The sequence below is a fragment of the Coregonus clupeaformis genome, chromosome 8 (assembly GCF_020615455.1).
Source record: "Coregonus clupeaformis isolate EN_2021a chromosome 8, ASM2061545v1, whole genome shotgun sequence".
Classification (NCBI taxonomy): Eukaryota; Metazoa; Chordata; class Actinopteri; order Salmoniformes; family Salmonidae; genus Coregonus; species Coregonus clupeaformis.
In genome coordinates this window covers 58,973,744-58,988,972 of record NC_059199.1, presented here as the reverse complement: position 1 = coordinate 58,988,972, position 15,229 = coordinate 58,973,744, and the positions used below count along the sequence as shown (strand labels likewise).

General features: G+C 44.7%; 1 protein-coding gene across 1 annotated transcript in view; it reads left to right on the top strand.

Annotated features, from left to right (window-relative positions):
* LOC121572246 (protein 4.1-like) overlaps nucleotides 1-11,994 on the top strand; it is a 111,971-nt gene extending 99,977 nt beyond the window's left edge. Inside the window, exon 18 of the mRNA XM_041884205.2 lies at nucleotides 11,926-11,994. Within this exon, the coding sequence (XP_041740139.2) occupies nucleotides 11,926-11,994 (69 nt within the window). The remainder of the gene's footprint in view (nucleotides 1-11,925) is intronic.
* Nucleotides 11,995-15,229: the final 3,235 nt, after the last annotated feature.

Here is a 15,229-nt window from a genome sequence, read left to right as displayed (position 1 = left end):
ATGAACAGGGGATAGTCACGTAGTATGAACAGGGATAGTCATGTAGTATGAACAGGGATAGTCACGTAGTGAGGATAGTCGCGTAGTATGAACAGGGGATAGTCGCGTAGTATGAACAGGGGATAGTCACGTAGGTGAACAGGGGATAGTCACGTAGTATGAACAGGGATAGTCACATAGTATGAACAGGGGATAGTCGTTGAACAGGATAGTATGAACAGGGATAGTCACATAGTATGAACAGGGATAGTCACGTATGAACAGGGGATAGTCACATAGTATGAACAGGGGATATTCACGTAGTATGAACAGGGTAGTGAATAGGATAGTCACGTAGTATGAACAGGGGATAGTACGTAGCAGGAGAAGTAAGAACAGGGATAGTATGAACAGGGGATAGTCACGTAGTATGAACAGGGGATAGTATGAACAGGGGATAGTCACGTAAGTAGAACAGGGATAGTCACGTAGAGGAACGGGGGTATGAACAGGGATAGTCACGTAAGTATGAACAGGGATAGTCACGTAGTATGAACAGGGATAGTATGAACAGGAGATAGTCACGTAGTATGAACAGGGATAATATGAACAGGGATAGTCACATGATAGTATGAACAGGGGATAGTCACATAGTATGAACAGGGGATAGTATGAACAGGGGATAGTCATTTAGTATGAACAGGGATAGTCACGTAGTATGAACAGGGGATAGTCACATGTGAACAGGGGATAGTCACGTAGTATGAACAGGGGATAGTCACGTAGTATGAACAGGGATAGTATGAACAGGGGATAGTCCATAGTATGAACAGGGATAGTCCGTAGAATGAACAGGGATAGGAACAGGGGATAGTCACGTAAGTATGAACAGGGGATAGTCGGTAGTATGAACAGGGATGAATAGTATGAACAGGGGATAGTCACGACAGTAGTAACAGGGGATAGTCAGGACATAGGTATGAACAGGGATAGTCATAGTATGAACAGGGAGTGACATGAGCAGGATAGGATAGTATGAACAGGGGATAGTCACGTAGTATGAACAGGGGATAGTCACGTAGTATGAACAGGGATAGTCACATGTATGAACAGGGGATAGTCACATAGTATGAACAGGGGATAGTATGAACAGGGGATAGTCAACGTAGTATGAACAGGAGATAGTCACATAGTATGAACAGGGGATAGTCATGTAGTATGAACAGGGATAGTATGAACAGGGGATAGTCACATAGTATGAACAGGGGATAGTCACATAGTATGAACAGGGATAATGTAGTGAACAGGGGATAGTCACAATATGAACAGGGAGCACATGCGTAGTATGAACAGGGGATAGTCACGTAGTATGAACAGGGGATAGTCAGTAGTATGAACAGGGATAGTCACGAGACATGGAACAGGGGGATAGTCACATAGTATGAACAGGGATAGTCACATGAGTATGAACAGGGGATAGTCACGTAGTATGAACAGGGATAGTCACGTAAGTATGAACAGGGATAGTCACATAGTATGAACAGGGGATAGCTCGTAGTATGAACAGGGATAGTCACATAGTATGAACAGGGGATAGTCACATAGTATGAACAGGGGATAGTCACGTAGTATGAACAGGGGTCATGAGCAGAAACAGGGATAGTCAATGTAGTATGAACAGGGGATAGTCACGTAGTATGAACAGGGGATAGTCATGTAGTATGAACAGGGATAGTTCGTAGTATGAACAGGGATAGTCACGTAGTATGAACAGGGGATAGTCACATAGTATGAACAGGGATAGTCAGTAGAATGAACAGGGGATAGTATGAACAGGGGATAGTCACGTAGTATGAACAGGGATAGTCATATAGAATGAACAGGGGATAGTATGAACAGGGGATAGTCACGTAGTATGAACAGGGATATTCACGTAGTTGAACAGGATAGTAGAAACAGAGCATGTAGACAGGGGATAGTCACGTATAACAGGGAGTATGAACAGGGGATAGTCACGGATGAACAGGGATAATCACGTAGTATGAACAGGGGATAGTATGAACAGGGGATAGTCACGTAGTATGAACAGGGGATAAATATGAACAGGGATAGTCACGTAGTATGAACAGGGGATAGTCACATAGTATGAACAGGGGATGAGTATGAACAGGGGATAGTCACGTAGTATGAACAGGGGATAGTCACGTAGATGAACAGGGATAGTCACATAGTATGAACAGGGGATAGTCACGTAGTATGAACAGGGGATAGTCATGTAGTATGAACAGGGATAGTCACATAGTATGAACAGGGGATAGTCACGTAGTATGAACAGGGGATAGTCATGTAGTAAGGAACAGGGGATAGTCAGCGATGAACAGGGGATAGTCACGTAGTATGAACAGGGATAGTACATAGTCATGAACAGGGAATAGTCACGTAGTATGAACAGGGGATAGTCCGAGAATGAACAGGGGATAGTGAACAGGGGATAGTCCGTAGTATGAACAGGGGATAGTCACGTAGGAATGAACAGGGGATAGTATAGGAACAGGGGATGTCACGTAGTATGAACAGGGATAGTCACATAGTATGAACAGGGGATAGTATGAACAGGGGATGGTCACGTAGTATGAACAGGGGATAGTATGAACAGGGGATAGTCACGTAGTATGAACAGGGGATAGTCACATAGTATGAACAGGGGATAGTCACGTAGTATGAACAGGGATAGTCACATAGTATGAACAGGGGATAGTCACATAGTATGAACAGGGGATAGTCACGTAGTATGAACAGGGATAGTCACATAGTATGAACAGGGGATAGTCACGTAGTATGAACAGGGTTATGAACAGTGGGATAGTCACGTAGTATGAACGGGGATAGTCACATAGTATGAACAGGGGATAATCATGTAGATGAACAGGGGATAGTATGAACAGGGGATAGTCACATAGTATGAACAGGGGATAGTCACATAGTATGAACAGGGGATAGTATGAACAGGGATAGTCAGTAGTATGAACAGGGGGATAGTCATGTAGTATGAACAGGGGATAGTCACATAGTATGAACAGGGGATAGTATGAACAGGGATAGTCACATAGTATGAACAGGAGAGTCATAGTATGAACAGGGATAGTCAAATGTAGTATGAACAGGGATAGTATGAACAGGGATAGTCCGCGTAGTATGAACAGGGGGATAGTCAGCGTAGTATGAACAGGGGATAGTCACGTAGTATGAACAGGGGATTAGTCACTAGTATGAACAGGGATAGTCACATAGTATGAACAGGGGATAGTCACATAGTATGAACAGGGGATAGTCACGTAGTATGAACAGGGGATAGTCACGTAGTATGAACAGGGGATAGTCTGTAGTATGAACAGGGGATAGTCGCGTAGTATGAACAGGGATAGTCATGTAGTATGAACAGGGGATAGTCACGTAGTATGAACAGGGGATGGTCAGCGTAGTATGAACAGGGAGATAGTCACATAGTATGAACAGGATAGTCACGTAGTATGAACAGGGGATAGTCACGTGAATGAACAGGGAGATAAGTCAACTGGGGATAGTCGTAGTATGAACAGGGATAGTCACGTAGAATGAACAGGGATAGTATGAACAGGGATAGTCCGTAGTATGAACAGGGGATAGTCACGTAGAATGAACAGGGATAGTATGAACAGGGATAGTCACGTAGTATGAACAGGGGATAGTCACATAGTATGAACAGGGGATAGTATGAACAGGGGATGGTCACGTAGTATGAACAGGGGATAGTATGAACAGGGGATAGTCACGTAGTATGAACAGGGGATAGTCACATAGTATGAACAGGGGATAGTCCGTAGTATGAACGGGGATGAGTCACGTGAGTATGAACAGGGGATAGTCACATAGTATGAACAGGGGATAGTCACGTAGTATGAACAGGGGATAGTCACATAGTATGAACAGGGGATAGTCACGTAGTATGAACAGGGGATAGTATGAACAGGGGATAGTCACGTAGTATGAACAGGGGATAGTCACGTAGTATGAACAGGGGATAATCATGTAGTATGAACAGGGGATAGTATGAACAGGGGATAGTCACATAGTATGAACAGGGGATAGTATGAACAGGGGATAGTCACGTAGTATGAACAGGGGATAGTCATGTAGTATGAACAGGGGATAGTCACATAGTATGAACAGGGGATAGTATGAACAGGGGATAGTCACGTAGTATGAACAGGGTATAGTCACATAGTATGAACAGGGGATAGTCACGTAGTATGAACAGGGATAGTATGAACAGGGATAGTCCGTAGTATGAAAAGGGGATAGTATGAACAGGGGATAGTCACGATAGGCTGAACAGGGGATAGTCGCGCTAGTATGAACAGGGGATAGTCACATAGTATGAACAGGGGATAGTCACATAGTATGAACAGGGGATAGTCACGTAGTATGAACAGGGGATAGTCACGTAGTATGAACAGGGGATAGTCACATAGTATGAACAGGGGATAGTATGAACAGGGGATAGTCACGTAGTATGAACAGGTTATAGTCACATAGTATGAACAGGGGATAGTCACGTAGTATGAACAGGGGATAGTATGAACAGGGGATAGTCACGTAGTATGAACAGGGGATAGTCATGTAGTATGAACAGGGGATAGTCACATAGTATGAACAGGGAGATAGTATGAACAGGGATAGTCACGTAGTATGAACAGGGGATAGTCACATAGTATGAACAGGGGATAGTCACGTGGTATGAACAGGGATAGTATGAACAGGGGATAGTCACGTAGTATGAACAGGGGATAGTCACGTAGTATGAACAGGGATAGTCACGTAGTAGAACAGGGGATAGTCACGTAGTATGAACAGGGATAGTCACATAGTATGAACAGGGATAGTCACATAGTATGAACAGGGGGATAGTCACATAGTATGAACAGGGATAGTCACGTAGTATGAACAGGGGATAGTCATGAGTATGAACAGGGATAGTCATAGTATGAACAGGGGATAGTCACGTAGTATGAACAGGGATAGTCATGTAGTATGAACAGGGGATAGTCACGTAGTATGAACAGGGGGATAGTCCGTAGTATGAACAGGGGATAGTCATAGTATGAACAGGGGATAGTCAGTGTATGAACAGGGGATAGTCACGTAGAATGAACAGGGATAGTATGAACAGGGGATAGTCACGTAGTATGAACAGGGGATAGTCACGTAGAATTAACAGGGGATAGTATGAACAGGGGATAGTCACGTAGTATGAACAGGGGATAGTCACGTGAGGTGAACAGGGATAGTATGAACAGGGGATAGTCACGTGAGTATGAACAGGGGATAGTCACATAGTATGAACAGGGTATATGAACAGGGGATGTCACGTAGTATGAACAGGGATAGTAGTGAACAGGGGATAGTCACGTAGTATGAACAGGGATAACATAGTATGAACAGGGGATAGTCACGTAGTATGAACAGGGGATAGTCACATAGCATGAACAGGGATAGTCACGTAGTATGAACAGGGGATAGTATGAACAGGGATAGTCGACGTAGTATGAACAGGGGATAGTCACATAGTATGAACAGGGGATAGTCATTAGTATGAACAGGGGATAGTATGAACAGGGGATAGTCACGTAGTATGAACAGGGGATAGTCACATAGTCGAACAGGGGATAGTCGTATGAACAGGGATAGTCACGTAGTATGAACAGGGGATAGTCACATAGTATGAACAGGGAGATAGTCACGTAGCATGAACAGGGATAGTATGAACAGGGGATAGTCACGTAGTATGAACAGGGGATAGTCACGTAGTATGAACAGGGGATAGTCACGTAGTATGAACAGGGGATAAGTATGAACAGGGGATAGTCACATGAACAGGGATAGTATGAACAGGGGATAGTCACATAGTATGAACAGGGATAGTCATGTAGTATGAACAGGGGATAGTCACGTATGAACAGGGATAGTCACATAGTATGAACAGGAGATAGTACGTAGTATGAACAGGGGATAGTCACGTAGTATGAACAGGGATAGTCACGTAGTATGAACGGGGATAGCGATAGTATGAACAGGGGATAGTCACATAGTATGAACAGGGGATAGTCACGTAGTATGAACAGGGGATAGTCATTAACGATAGTATGAACAGGGGATTGTCACGTAGTATGAACAGGGGATAGTATGAACAGGGGATAGTCACGTAGTATGAACAGGGGATAGTCACGTAGTATGAACAGGGGATAGTCATACTATGAACAGGGGATAGTCAGTAGTATGAACAGGGATAGTCATGAGTATGAACAGGGATAGTCACGTAGTATGAACAGGGGGATAGTCAGCGTAATATGAACAGGGGATAGTATGAACAGGGATAGTCACGTAGCATGAACAGGGGATAGTCACATAGTATGAACAGGGATAGTATGAACAGGGGATAGTCACGTAGTAGAACAGGGGATAGTCACGTAGTATGAACAGGGGATAGTCACGTAGTATGAACAGGGGATAGTCACGTAGTATGAACAGGGATAGTCACGATAGTATGAACAGGGGATAGTCAATAGTATGAACAGGGGATAGTCACGTAGGTATGAACAGGGGATAGTCATAGTATGAACAGGGATAGTCACGTAGTATGGAACAGGGAGGTCACGTAGTATGAACAGGGATAGTCATAGTGGAACAGGGATAGTCAGTGAGTATGAACAGGGATAGTCACGTAGTATGAACAGGGGATAGTCACGCAGTATGAACAGGGGATAGTCACGTAGTATGAACAGGGGATAGGCTAGCATGAACAGGGATAGTCATGGTGAACAGGGATAGTCACGTGGTATACGAGAATGGGATAGTCAGATAGTATGAACAGGGGATAGTCACGTAGTATGAACAGGGGATAGTCAATGAGTATGAACAGGGGATAGTCACGTAGTATGAACAGGGGATAGTCACGTAGTATGAACAGGGATAGTCACGTAGTATGAACAGGGGATAGTCCGTAGTATGAACAGGGGATAGTCACGTAGTATGAACAGGGGATAGTCACGAGTATGAACAGGGGTAGTCACGTAGTATGAACAGGGATAGTCACGTAGTATGAACAGGGATAGTCACGTGTAGATGAACAGGGGATAGTCAGTAGTATGAACAGGGATAGTCACATAGTATGAACAGGGGATAGTCAGTTGAACAGGGGATAGTCACGTGGTATGAACAGGGATAGTCACGTGAGTATGAACAGGGATAAAGTATGAACAGGGATAGTCAATGAACAGGGATAGTCATGAGTATGAACTAGGGATAGTCGCCATGAACAGGGATAGTCACGTAGTATGAACAGGGGATAATCCATAGGTATGAACAGGGGATAGGTATGAACAGGGAGAGTCACGAAGTATGAACAGGGGATAGTATGAACAGGGGATAGTCACGTAGTATGAACAGGGGATAGTCACGTAGTATGAACAGGGATAGTATGAACAGGGGATAGTCACGTAGTATGAACAGGGATAGTCACGTAGGTGAACAGGGGATAGTCACGTAGTATGAACAGGGGATAGTCACGTAGTATGAACAGGGGATAGTCACAGTAATGAACAGGGGATAGTATGAACAGGGAGTCACGAGTATGAACAGGGGATAGTCACGAGTATGAACGGGTAGTAGACAGGGATAGTCTAGTATGAACAGGGATAGTCACATAGTATGAACAGAGGGATAGTATGAACGGGGATAGTCGCATAGTATGAACAGGGGATAGTATAGGAACAGGGGATAGTCACGTAGTTGAACAGGGGATACTAGTATGAACAGGGGATAGTCACGTAGTATGAACAGGGGATAGTCATGAGTATGAACAGGCGGGATAGTCACATAGTATGAACAGGGATAGTCACGTAGTATGAACAGGGGATAGTCACATAGTATGAACAGGGGATAGTCACGTAGTATGAACAGGGGATAGTCATGTAACAGGGGATAGTCAGCTAGTATGAACAGGGATAGTCACGTAGTATGAACAGGGGATAATCATGTAGTATGAACGAGGGGATAGTATGAACAGGGGATAGTCAGCATGTATGAACAGGGGATAGTCACATAGTATGAACAGGGAGGTATGAACAGGGGATAGTCACGTAGTATGAACAGGGGATAGTCATGTAGTATGAACAGGGGATAGTCACATAGTATGAACAGGGGATAGTCACGAATATGGATAGTCACATAGTATGAACAGGGATAGTCACATAGTATGAACAGGGGATAGTCAGTCGTAGAATGAACAGGGATAATCGTAGTATGAACAGGGGATAGTCATAGTATGAACAGGGGATATCCGTAGTATGAACAGGGATAGTCACGGGTAGTATGAACAGGGGATAGTCACCGTAGTATGAACAGGGGATAGTCACATAGTATGAACAGGGGATAGTCACGTAGTATGAACAGGGATATCACGTAGTATGAACAGGGGATAGTCATTAGTATGAACAGGGATAGTGAGAATGAACAGGGGATAGTCACGTAGTATGAACAGGGGATAGTCACGTAGTATGAACAGGGAGACATAGTACGTGAACAGGGGATAGTCACGTAGTATGAACAGGGGATAGTCACGTAGTATGAACAGGGGATAGTCACGTAGTATGAACAGGGATAGTATGAACAGGGATAGTCGAAACGATAGTCCATGTAGTATGAACAGGGGATAGTATGAGTACGGGGATAGTCACGTAGTATGAACAGTAGTCACGTTAGTATGAACAGGGGATAGTATCATAGTATGAACAGGGGATAGTCACGTAGGCATGAACAGGAGATAGTCACGTAGTATGAACAGGGATAGTCGTAGTTGAACAGGGGATAGTCACGGGATCGTAGTATGAACAGGGGGATAGACGATGAACAGGGATAGCGTTATGAACAGGGATAGTCACATAGTATGAACAGGGGATAGTCACGTAGTATGAACAGGGGAGGTCACTAGTATGAACAGGGGATAGTCACTAGTGCGAACAGGGGATAGTCGTAGTATGAACAGGAAGGCGAACAGGGGATAGTCACGTAGTATGAACAGGGGATAGTCAATAGTATGAACAGGGGATAGTCACGTAGGTATGAACAGGGAGATAGTCACATGAGTATGAACAGGATGTCATAGTATGAACAGGGGATAGTCCGCGCACGAACAGGGATAGTCACATAGTATGAGCGAGAGTAGTCGCTAGTATGAACAGGGGGATAGTCACAGTATGAACAGGGGATAGTCGTAGTATGAACAGGGGATAGTCATTAGTATGAACAGGGGATAGTCATATAGTATGAACAGGGATAGTCACGTAGTATGAACAGGGGATAGTCACATAGAACAGGGGATAGTCACATAGTATGAACAGGGGATAGTCGCGTAGTATGAACAGGGGATAGTCATGTAGCGTATGAACAGGGGAAGTCACATAGTATGAACAGGGATAATGTATGAACAGGGGATAGTCACATAGTATGAACAGGGATACACATAGTATGAACAGGGGATAATCACGTGGTATGAACAGGGGGATATAGATCATAGTCATGAACAGGGGATAGTCACGTAGTATGAACAGGGAGTCATAGATGAACAGGGGGAGGAAGTCACGAGTATGAACAGGGGATAGTCAGTAGTATGAACAGGGGATAGTCACATAGTATGAACAGGGGATAGTCACATAGTATGGAACAGGGATAGTCACGAGTATGAACAGGGGATAGTCACGTGGTATGAACAGGGATAGTCATGTACAGGGGATAGTCACGTAGTATGAACAGGGGATAGTCATGTAGTATGAACAGGATAACAGGGGATATAGCAGTTAGTATGAACAGGGATAGTCACGTAGTATGAACAGGGGATAGTCACATAGTATGAACAGGGGATAGTCACTAGTATGAACAGGGATAGTCAGCGTAGTATGAACAGGGGATAGTCACGTAGTATGAACAGGGGATAGTCTATGAACAGGGGATAGTCACTAGTATGAACGGGGATAGTCACGTAGTATGAACAGATAGTATGAACAGGGAGAGTAGTATGAAACAGGGGATAGTCACGTAGTATGAACAGGGTAGTCGGATGAACAGGGGTAGTATGAACAGGGGATGGTCGTGAGTATGAACAGGGGATAGTAGAACAGGGGATAGTCACGTAGTATGAACAGGGATAGTCATAGTATGAACAGGGAGAGTAGTCACGTAGTATGAACAGGGGATAGTCACGTAGTATGAACAGGGGATAGTCACATAGTATGAACAGGGGATAGTCCGTAGTATGAACAGGGGATAGTCACATAGTATGGAACAGGGGATAGTCAGCGTAGTAGAACAGGGGGATAGTAGTATGAACAGGGATAGTCACGTAGTATGAACAGGGGATAGTCACGTAGTATGAACAGGGGATAATCATGTAGTATGAATAGGGATAGTATGAACAGGGATAGTCACATAGTATGAACAGGGGATAGTCACATAGTATGAACAGGGATAGTATGAACAGGGGATAGTCATCTAGTATGAACAGGGGAGTAGTCATGTAGTATGAACAGGGATAGTCACATAGTATGAACAGGGATAGTATGAACAGGGATAGTCACATAGTATGAACAAGGGATAGTCACATAGTATGAACAGGGAGTAGTCACGTAGTATGAACAGGGGATAGTAAGGAACAGGGATAGTCACGTAGTATGAACAGGGAGATAGTCCGTAGTATGAACAGGGGAATATCATGCCTTAGTATGAACAGGGGATAGTATGAACAGGGGATAGTATGAACAGGGGATAGTCACGTAGTATGAAGCAGGGGTAAGTATGAACAGGAATAGTCACATAGTATGAACAGGGATAGTCACGTAGTATGAACAGGGATAGTATGAACAGGGATAATCACGTAGTATGAGACAGGGGATAGTCGTAGTATGAACAGGGGCTAGTCACGTGGTATGAACAGGGAGATAGTCATGAGTATGAACAGGGAGAAGTCACGTAGTATGAACAGGGATAGTCACGTAGTATGAACAGGGGATAGTCACGTAGTATGAACAGGGGATAGTCACGTAGTAGTGAACAGGGTTAGTATGAACAGGGGATAGTCACATAGTAAGGAACAGGGATAGTCGTAGTATGAACAGGGGATAGATATGAACAGGGGGATAATCACGTAGTATGAACAGGGGATAGTCACGTAGTATGAACAGGGGGATAGTCGCGTAGTATGAACAGGGATAGTCACGTAGTATGAACAGGGATAGTCCCGTAGCGAACGGGAGATAGTCACGTAGTATGAACAGGGGATAGTCACGTAGTATGAACAGGGGATGAGTCACGTAGTATGAACAGGGGATAGTATGAACAGGGATGACGTGAGTATGAACAGGGGATAGTCACGTAGTATGAACAAGGGGGATAGTATGAACAGGGATAGTATGGAAACAGGGAGTAGTCACGAGTATGAACAAGGGAGTAGTAAGGAACAGGGGATAGCATGAACAGGGGAATAGTCCGTAGGTATGAACAGGGATAGTCACATAGTATTAAGATGGCCTGAAATACTAGATAAGGTCATAGCATAGATATAACAGGTAAAATACATCTCTAGTATTTGTCGGCCAGACTTCATTACTATGAGGGTTCTGTGTCTATGGGTCATAGGTCATTGTGGGTCTTGAAAGGTCTATGATAGGTGGGTTGGGAGAGAATACGGTATGGGGAGAAACGTGTTAATTCACCAAATGTATGCTGTATATAGCATTCTGCCATACTAGAGAAGGTTCCGATAGATCAAGTATGCCGTTAGAGAGGCGTTGGTTAGGCAGTAAGATATGACAAAACTCAACATTCACCGTGTGTATTGTCCTTCTTTCCTCACAGCCTAACGTAGTGAAGACACAGACAATCACCATCTCAGACGTGTCTAACTCCCCTGCGAGACGTCTCTAACAAGGAGGCTCCCGTCGTGCACACTGAGACCAAGACCATTACCTATGAGTCAGTGCAGGTGAGAGGGGATGATTAGTTATTAAATAAAACCATTTATTAACCCAGTGAGTTTGTGTTAACAGTGAACTGAGTTGTATTCATAAGGATACCCAACAGAAAAAACGTTTTTAAAACATCTTCGCAACGGAAAATGAAAACAAGCGTTTCTTACTGGACAAGTCCTGGTATTCCCCTCCCTGTTTCAGTGTGTTTTCTTCCTTTTGGTGCTTAATGAACTTGATCCTGTTGTCTTTCTCACAGCCGTAGACAATGCAGTCCTAAATGAACCCATTTTCTCCGCCTTTGAGTTAACATAGTGTCTCCTTCAGCCCATAGACAGCGTGGCAGAGAGGACTCCGAGTGCTGCTGAGTGCCCAGACCATCACCTCAGAGAAGCAGTCAGTACAACCACCACCACTCAGATCACAAAGGCACGTTCTGGGCTTCCTGACCTAGGGATCAGTTTGACCTTTTAGATTTGACATTTTAGTAATTTAGCGTAGTGGTTCCTAACATATTTTGCTTCGTGACCCACCAATTGAGGTGTCTTTTGAGTCGCAAAACCCCACCATAAGGGGTTGAGCAGTGAAAAAAAAACATACACAGACCAAAGATGACGGTAAACATTTGATGAATAATACCCTCTTCTGCCTTTCATGGGAGTTTTTCTTAGCCTCCGTGCTTCTACATCTGCATTGCTTGCTGTTTTGGGGTTTTAGACTGGGTATCTGTATAAGCACTTTGTGACATCTGCTGATGTGCAAAAGGACTTTATAAATACATTTGATTGATTGATTGATTCTTCAAAACGTTTAATTTCATGTGGATTTGAGTTTGGCTTCTTGTGACCGCTTTTAAGAAATTGACTGTATAATTCTGAACTTATTTGTAACAATGCATGGATTCTTCTGGATCAAAAAGGGCCGTAGGTGGTGGGGCGTGTCAGGGGGCATGTCAGGGGCGTGGCAATGGGCACAGTTTGGGGGGTAAGACTGAGTTGTCTTATTTCAGATACTCTTTGAAGACGTAGGGTATCAGACGTTTCTCGGAAGATGGGCAGGGACTCTGCTGTCCTAGTATCAGGGGGAAGCTGATTCCACTATTGGGGTGCCAGGACAGAGAAGAGCTTTGACTGGGCTGAGCGGGGACCTGACCTACCGTAGGGGTGGGAGGGCCAAGAGACCAGAAGTGGCAGAATGGAGTGCTGGGGTTGGGGTGTAGGGTTTGAGCATAGCCTGAAGGTAGGGGAGGGGCAGTTCCTCTTGCTGCTCCAGTGAGGTCAGCACCATGGTCTTGTAGTGGATCCGAGGCTTCAACTGGAAGCCAGTGGAGTGGGCAGAGGAGCGGGGTGACATGGGAAAACTTTTTGGAGGTTGAGCACCAGACAAGCTGTAATCTTGAATAAGTTGCAGGGGTTTGATGGCACAAGGGGGAGCCCAGCCAACAGAGAGTTGCAGTAGTCCAGACAGGAGATGACGAGTGCCTGGATTAGACCTGTACCACTTCCTGTGTGAGGAAAAAGGTTGTACTCTATGGATGTTGTAGAGCATGAACCTGCAGGAGCGAGTCAATGTTTTGATGTTTGCAGAGAACGACAGTGTGTTGTCCCAGGGGTCACGCCAAGGTTCTTTGCACTCTGGGTGGGGACACTGTGGAGTTTGTCGACCGTGATGGAGAGGTCTTGGAGCGGGCAGGCCTTCCCTGTGAGGAAGAGCAGCTCTGTCTTGTTGAGGTTGACCTTGAGGTGGTCGGACGACATCCAAGCTGAGATATCTGCCAGGCACACAGAGATGTGTGTCACCACCTGGGTGTCAGAAGGGGGGAAGGAGAAAAGTAGTTGAGTGTCATCTGCATAGCAATGATTGGAGAGACCATGTGAGGATATGATGGAGCCCAGTGACTTGGTGTATAGAGAGAAGAGGAGAGGGCCTAGAACCGAGCCCTGGGGGACACCAGTAGTGAAAGTATGTAGTGCAGACAGATTCTCTCCACGACACCTGGTAGGAGCGGCCTGTGAGGTAGGGATGCAATCCAAGAGTGTGAAGAGCCTGAGACCAACCTGAGAGGGTGGACAGTAGGATCTGATCGTTCATGGTGTCGAAGGCACTAAATCAAAATTGATCTAAATCAAATAAAATGTTATTGGTCACGTACACATATTTAGGAGACGTTATTATGGTGTGCGAAAATGCTTATGTTCCCTAGCTGCAGCAGTGCAGTAATATCTAACAATTCACAACAATACACACAAATCTAAAAGTAAAAGAATGGAATTAAGAAATATATCAATGTTAGGACGAGCAATGTCGGAGTGGCATTGACCAAAATACAGTAGAATAGAATACAGTATATACTTATGAGATGAGTAAAGCAGTATGTAACATTATTAAAGGTGACTAGTGTTCCATTATTAAAGTGGCCAGTGATTCCATGTCTATGTATGTAGGGCAGAAGCGTCCTAAAGTGCAGGGTTGGAGTAGCTCGGGTGGTAGCCGGCTAGTGATGGCTATTTAACAGTCTGATGGCCTTGAGATAGAAGCTGTTTTTCAGTCTCTTTGGTCCCAGCTTTGATGCACCTGTACTGACCTGCAAACTTGATGATTGAGTTGGAGGCATGGCGTGGCCACGCAGTCATTGGTGAACAGGGAGTACGGAGGGCTGAGCACGATCCTTGTGTAGCCCCAGTGTTGAGTCAGCGAAGTGGATGTGTTTCCTACCTTCACCACCTGGGGGACGGCCGTCAGAAGTCCAGGACCCAGTTGCACAGGGCTGGGTTCAGACCCAGGACCCCAAGCTTAATGATGAGCTTGGAGGCACTATGGTGTTGAAGGCTGAGCTGTAGTCAATGAACAGCATTCTTACATAGGTATTCCTCTTGTCCAGATGGGATAGGGAAGTGTGCAGTGCGTATGGCGCATTGCATCGTCTGTGGATCTATTGGAGCGGTAAACAAATTGAATTGGGTCTAGGAGTGATATGATCCGACCAGCTCTCCCAAAAGCACTTCATGATGACAGAAGTGAGTGCAACGGGGCAATAGTAATTAGTTCAGTACTTGCTTTCTTGTGTACATGAACAATGGTGGACATCTTGAAGCAAGTGGAGACAGCAGACTGGGAAAGGAGAGAATAAATATGTCCGTAAACAGGAGAATGAGAACAGAGGGAGAGAGAGTCAGCTTTGGCAGAGCGGAGAG